Source organism: Gobio gobio (assembly GCF_949357685.1).
Source record: "Gobio gobio genome assembly, chromosome: 17".
In the NCBI taxonomy this organism is placed as follows: Eukaryota; Metazoa; Chordata; class Actinopteri; order Cypriniformes; family Gobionidae; genus Gobio; species Gobio gobio.
The window spans coordinates 1,383,366-1,390,865 of record NC_137110.1 but is presented as its reverse complement, the minus strand read 5'-3'; the positions used below and the strand labels follow the sequence as shown (position 1 = coordinate 1,390,865).

General features: G+C 44.1%; 1 protein-coding gene across 1 annotated transcript in view; it reads left to right on the top strand.

Moving 5' to 3' along the window:
* The window catches only part of cacna1ib (calcium voltage-gated channel subunit alpha1 Ib), a gene marked incomplete at its 3' end in the record, with an annotated part of 114,565 nt that overhangs the window by 35,474 nt on the left and 71,591 nt on the right, over window positions 1-7,500 (top strand). Inside the window, exons 7-8 of the mRNA XM_079841297.1 lie at window positions 457-549; window positions 4,062-4,538. Coding sequence (XP_079697423.1) covers window positions 457-549; window positions 4,062-4,538 — 570 coding nt within the window. The remainder of the gene's footprint in view (window positions 1-456; window positions 550-4,061; window positions 4,539-7,500) is intronic.

The following is a 7,500-nucleotide window of genomic DNA, read 5'->3' as shown; positions in this document are numbered from 1 at the left end:
TCTTCACTGGTTCTTCAGAGGTTCTTCACTGGTTCTTCACTGGTTCTTCAGAGGTTCTTCACTGGTTCTTCACTGGTTCTTCAGCGGTTCCTCAGCGGTTCTTCACTGGTTCTTCAGCGGTTCTTCAGCGGTTCTTCACTGGTTCTTCACTGGTTCTTCAGAGGTTCTTCAGCGGTTCTTCAGAGGTTCTTCACCGGTTCTTTGACTAAGGTGCTATATAGCACCGCTGAAGAACCGCTGAAGAACCACTGAAGCACCAAAATTGGTGCTATATGGCACTAAAAAAGGTTCCCCTATGATTACGAGCCAAGAACCTTTTTTTGCCATATAGAACCTTTTTTTTTTAGAGTGTAGACTGCGGATCTCTCCATGTGATTGATGTTCTTTGTGCTTAATTTGAACTTATTGGAACCCATTCCAAGAGAAGTGTTTTTCAGCTCATGATGGTGTGTTTAGGTTATTACTCTGGAGGGCTGGGTGGAAATCATGTATTACGTCATGGATGCTCACTCATTCTACAACTTCATCTATTTTATTCTGCTGATTATAGTAAGTACACACACACACACACACACACACACACACACACACACACACACACACACACACACACACACACTCAATCTCACACAGATTTATGAGTCTGTTATAAAAGAGCAATATACAGTGTTTTGTTTGACGTGCGGATGATTAATTTTGCTGATATTGCCTTTCTGATATTCTTAACTGAGCCAGTTCACCTGTGTTTGGATGCTTTCATTGTCAATATATGCATATAATCCTGTGGAGCGTGATGTGGGCATCCCATAATAACTCGGCAGAGGTTTCTACCTGTTCTGTCAAGTGTGTTTGCAGTGAGACAGGTGTGTGTGTGTGTGTGTCTGCAGTGAGACAGGTGTGTGTGTTTGTGTCTGCAGTGAGATGGGTGTGTGTCTGCAGTGAGACGAGTGGGTGTGTGCAGTGAAACAGGTGTGTCTGCAGTGCGACAGGTGTGTGTGCAGTGCGACAGGTGTGTGTGCAGTGAAACAGGTGTGTGTCTGCAGTGAGACAGGTGTGTGTGCAGTGAAACAGGTGTGTCTGCAGTGCGACAGGTGTGTGTGCAGTGAAACATGTGTGTGTCTGCAGTGAGACAGGTGTGTTTTTGCAGTGAGACAGGTGTGTCTGCAGTGAGACGAGTGTGTGTTTGCAGTGAGACAGGTGTGTGTGCAGTGAAACAGGTGTGTCTGCAGTGAGACAGGTGTGTGTTTATATTGAGACAGGTGTGTGTGCAGTGAAAGAGGTGTGGTTATATTGAGACAGGTGTGTGTGCAGTGAAACAGGTGTGTGTCTGCAGTGAGACAGGTGTGTGTCTGCAGTGAGACAGGTGTGTGTTTGCAGTGAGACAGGTGTGTGTGTGTGTGTGTGTGTGTGTGTGTGTGTGTCTGCAGTGAGATGGGTGTGTGTCTGCAGTGAGACGAGTGTGTGTTTGCAGTGAGAAAGGTGTGTGTGCAGTGAGACAGGTGTGTGTTTATATTGAGACAGGTGTGTGTGCAGTGAAACAGGTGTGTCTGCAGTGAGACAGGTGTGTGTGCAGTGAAAGAGGTGTGTTTATATTGAGACAGGTGTGTGTGCAGTGAAACAGGTGTGTGTCTGCAGTGACACAGGTGTGTGTTTGCTGTGAGACAGGTGTGGTTATATTGAGACAGGTGTGTGTCTGCTGTGAGACAGGTGTGTTATATTGAGACAGGTGTGTCGGCAGTGAGACAGGTGTGTCGGCAGTGAGACAGGTGTGCGTTTGGAGTGAGACAGGTGTGTTTACATTGAGACAGGTGTGTTTACATTGAGACAGGTGTGTTTATATTGAGACAGGTGTGTTTATATTGAGACAGGTGTGTTTGCAGTGAGACAGGTGTGTTTATATTGAGACAGGTGTGTGTCTGCAGTGAGACAGGTGTGTTTACATTGAGACAGGTGTGTTTACATTGAGACAGGTGTGTCTGCAGTGAGACAGGTGTGTTTATATTGAGACAGGTGTGTGTCTGCAGTGAGACAGGTGTGTTTATATTGAGACAGGTGTGTCTGCAGTGAGACAGGTGTGTTTACATTGAGACAGGTGTGTTTATATTGAGACAGGTGTGTCTGCAGTGAGACAGGTGTGTTTACATTGAGACAGGTGTGTTTATATTGAGACAGGTGTGTTTATATTGAGACAGGTGTGTGTCTGCAGTGAGACAGGTGTGTTTACATTGAGACAGGTGTGTCTGCAGTGAGACAGGTGTGCGTTTGCAGTGAGACAGGTGTGTTTATATTGAGACAGGTGTGTGTTTGCAGTGAGACAGGTGTCTTTATATTGAGACAGGTGTGTGTCTGCAGTGAGACAGGTGTGTTTATATTGAGACAGGTGTGGTTATATTGAGACAGGTGTGTGTCTGCAGTGAGACAGGTGTCTTTATATTGAGACAGGTGTGTGTCTGCAGTGAGACAGGTGTGTTTATATTGAGACAGGTGTGTTTATATTGAGACAGGTGTGTCTGCAGTGAGACAGGTGTGTTTATATTGAGACAGGTGTGTTTATATTGAGACAGGTGTGTTTGCAGTGAGACAGGTGTCTTTATATTGAGACAGGTGTGTGTCTGCAGTGAGACAGGTGTGTTTATATTGAGACAGGTGTGTTTATATTGAGACAGGTGTGTGTCTGCAGTGAGACAGGTGTGTTTACATTGAGACAGGTGTCTTTACATTGAGACAGGTGTGTCTGCAGTGAGACAGGTGTGCGTTTGCAGTGAGACAGGTGTGTTTATATTGAGACAGGTGTGTGTTTGCAGTGAGACAGGTGTCTTTATATTGAGACAGGTGTGTGTCTGCAGTGAGACAGGTGTGTTTATATTGAGACAGGTGTGTGTTTGAAGTGAGACAGGTGTGTGTTTGCAGTGAGACAGGTGTGTTTATATTGAGACAGGTGTGTTTATATTGAGACAGGTGTGTGTCTGCAGTGAGACAGGTGTGTTTATATTGAGAGAGGTGTGTTTATATTGAGAGAGGTGTGTGTCTGCAGTGAGACAGGTGTGTTTATATTGAGACAGGTGTGTTTATATTGAGAGAGGTGTGTGTCTGCAGTGAGACAGGTGTGTTTATATTGAGACAGGTGTGTTTATATTGAGAGAGGTGTGTGTCTGCAGTGAGACAGGTGTGTTTATATTGAGACAGGTGTGTTTATATTGAGACAGGTGTGTGTCTGCAGTGAGACAGGTGTGTTTATATTGAGATAGGTGTGTTTATATTGAGAGAGGTGTGTGTCTGCAGTGAGACAGGTGTGTTTATATTGAGAGAGGTGTGTGTCTGCAGTGAGACAGGTGTGTTTATATTGAGACAGGTTTGTTTATATTGAGAGAGGTGTGTGTCTGCAGTGAGACAGGTGTGTTTATATTGAGAGAGGTGTGTTTATATTGAGACAGGTGTGTGTCTGCAGTGAGACAGGTGTGTTTATATTGAGACAGGTGTGTGTCTGCAGTGAGACAGGTGTGTTTATATTGAGACAGGTGTGTTTATATTGAGACAGGTGTGTGTCTGCAGTGAGACAGGTGTGTTTATATTGAGACAGGTGTGTTTATATTGAGAGAGGTGTGTGTCTGCAGTGAGACAGGTGTGTTTATATTGAGAGAGGTGTGTTTATATTGAGACAGGTGTGTGTCTGCAGTGAGACAGGTGTGTTTATATTGAGAGAGGTGTGTTTATATTGAGACAGGTGTGTCTGCAGTGAGACAGGTGTGTTTATATTGAGACAGGTGTGTCTGCAGTGAGACAGGTGTGTTTATATTGAGACAGGTGTGTTTGCAGTGAGACAGGTGTGTTTATATTGAGACAGGTGTGCGTTTGCAGTGAGACAGGTGTGTTTATATTGAGACAGGTGTGTGTTTGCAGTGAGACAGGCGTCTTTATATTGAGACAGGTGTGTGTCTGCAGTGAGACAGGTGTGTTTATATTGAGACAGGTGTGTTTATATTGAGACAGGTGTGTCTGCAGTGAGACAGGTGTGTGTTTTCATTGTCTTTCTCTCTTTGAATCTCTGTGTAACTTCACAGGTGGGCTCTTTCTTCATGATAAACCTGTGTTTGGTCGTCATAGCGACTCAGTTCTCGGAGACCAAGCAGCGCGAGCATCAGCTGATGCAGGAGCAGAGAGACGCCTGTCTGTCCTCCAGCACGCTGGCTGAGCTGGCTGAGCCGGGAGACTGCTATGAGGAGATCTTCCAGTTCATCTGCCACATCCTCCGCAAGGCTCGCAGACGCAGTGCCGCGTTCCTCAGAGCGATCGGCCGCAAACCAATCGCCAGCGGAGGACGACAATCAGCAGCCAATCAGGAGACAGAGGAGGACGCAGCAGAAGAGACGGACAGCTGTCAGAGGGAGAAGGGGGCGTGTCGGGGGCGGAGCCGAGAGCTGTGGGTGGAGACCAGGGTCAAACTGTGGGGCATCGTGGAGAGTAAATACTTCAACAGAGGAATCATGGTGGCCATCCTCATCAACACCATCAGCATGGGCATAGAGCACCATGAGCAGGTCACACACACACACACACACACACACACACACACACACACACACACACACACACACACACACACACACACACACACACACACACACACACACACACACACACACACACACACTGCTATTTATACACACTATATTGCCAGAAGTATTGTGCTGAGTTCAGGTGTTCAATCCCTGTATAAATCAAGCTCTATGTTTTTCAGGGGTTAGTTCCAGTGAAAGGAACTCTTAAAGGTCCCATGGCATGGCATTTTTCTATTATTTTATGATGTATTCTGAGGTGTACTTATATTATTGATTTTTACATCATAAAATTTAGAAATAAAGGCATTTTTTCTATACTGATGTTTGCCCTCTGGCTGAATGTCCTGTTTCAAGGGGCGTGTCTGCTGTGAGACTTCAGTGAAAACACCCACTGTTGTGATTGGCTGACATCTTTGCATTTGAAATGAGCGGAGGGGGCGTGGTTTAACGAGGTCTACGAGGCATGAGCTGCTGCCAGAGAGACGGATGGACCTGAGTTCACTTCACATCAGTTCTGTCAGTCTCAGTTCAGTGAACTGCTGTAGTTTCTAGAATATACTCTAGGATATTAGTTTATTTCTAGTCGGAGGGACTGTCACTCATGTCAGAAAGTTAGTAACTTTAGTAAATTATGGATCAGCGCTGACTGGAGACGCGAACCATTTAGAACGATTCAGTCCGATTTGGTGAACTGGTTCGGTTCACTAAAAAGAACCGGTTCAAAAGAAAGATTGTTCGCGAACCGGACATCACTGTATGCACATTGTAGAACAGATAGACTTGATGAGGACGTACAAAAACACTAGCCACGTTTACATGCGCACTTTTTTGTCATTCCGATTAAAATCATTCCGATTGAAAGATTCGGTGGACTGTTTACATGAGACGTTATCTAAACCCATCTGGTGTTTACATGTGCTGACTTTCAGTAGGAATCATTTTGTGACATGCGCACACAGTTTGTCTGCCGCCTCAGATTCGTTACGTATCGTGGATCAAAAATTCTGTGTTGGTAATTTTTATATTTATTTATTTTTCTGTGGGCGGACATGCAGTAGTTTAACCTAATTTATGTCCTATACAATGGCTATTTCAACAGCTGTGAATGATGAATGCGGAATCAAAAATGAATTCAATTCATTTATTTTGAAAAACACAAAATTAACAATAAAATGCACTCAAATTATTAATAAAAACATAGGATATACGGTGAAACATGAATGAAGCATTCAAGACGTGCTCAGCATCATTACTAGTAGGCTAGTACTAAACATATATATTTCAGATGATTAAGGAAAGATACCATAATCACAAAGGTATAAATATTAACAAAAGTAATTAAAGTAGACTGTGGGTAATGTTACTTAACCAATTTGAAGCAGTTGTTGAATTTTTTTTTATAGCTAACTTAACTAACGAGAAACACAGAGCAGCTTGAATGTTCCCGTTGCCATGGCAGCTCTCAACGGCCACCAGGACTTGTACAGTTTTATAAAAGCTATTTATTATTTGTCGTAAAGTGTAAGAATCACCTCAGAAAAAGAAATTCTTCTGTCAGGCGCAGTTGAAGCCTCGGACAAACGCTGTCAAGATGAGATGGTGTAGCCAGGCTATGTCTGTGTCATTATTCAAACATCATGTTCATAACATGTTACGAAATAAAAAGTTTAATACCTCAGAAAAATGAACTTTCCTCTCTTGTCAGCATTAGCCTGGTGTGAGCGCGCGCTCTTCAGATGAGGAGGCGCGCGCTGTATATCACGTCACAGAAAGACGTACACTCACAGTAATCGGATCAGATCGTTTACATGGTGGAATTTTTCGTTTGATCGGTTCATGAAAAGGTTTATCCCACCCCTCTCAAAGTCAAACCGATTACAATTTCATTCGGTTTGGCCATTTTTGTTTCCGATTGAGGTGTTTATATGGAGTATTTTTATTCGGATTGGACTTTTAAACCGATTACAGTGCTCCATGTAAACGCACCTACTGACTCACAAGATAGAAAACACCGTTCTGTCGGGAGAGAGAGAAGCCGCAGCACGAATAATAAAGTTCTGTGTGAACTTGAATAATTAGCTACACATCAGAAATCACTGATCACAGATCAGAAGGAACTGAAAAAAGACTTCTGTTTCATTTGTATATCCAAACACTGAGAAACTGCCAGCATTCGCTCGCTCACAAGCCATGATCTCTCCAGCGTTTGAATGGGCGTGCCAGATTCTCTGGGCGGAGGAAAGGGAGGGAACTGTTCCTGTTATGATGTCATAACAGGAGACTTCAGGATTGGCTCGTCTGGCCTGTCATTTTCTCAATGGCAGAGAAAGACAGCCAGAACTCGGTTTACACAGATCAACATTTCTATCCACTTGGGAACAATATTCAGACTAGGGGAACTCATATTAATGTTGAAAAACCTCATAAAATGACAATTTCATGCCATGGGACCTTTAATGCTTCCCCAAGACATTTTGGACAATTTCATGCTCCCAACTTTGTGGGCCCAGTTTGTGGACGGCCCCTTCCTGTCCCAGCATGACTGCTCCAGTGCTCAAAGCGTCTCCATAAAGACATGGATGAGGAGTTTGGTGTGGAGGAACTGGAGTCCTGACCTCAACCCCATAGAACAGCTTTGGGATGAATTAGAGCGGAGACTGAGAGCCAGGCCTTCTCGTCCAACATCACAGATGAAGAATCCCCATAAACACACTCCTAAACCTTGAGGAAAGAAGAGCTGGAGCTGTTAGAGCTGAGACTCCATATTAAACCCTATAGTTTGAGAATGGGATGGCGTTAAAGCTCATGTGTGTGTGAAGGGGCGGCACCACTTCTGGCGATATAGAGTGGATGTAATGATGTTAGCTAAAGCAACAACACACAAACCTGCTGCTGTTCTTTCAGTTGTTGAGAAGCTCTCTGTCTTTATTGGTTCTGTTCA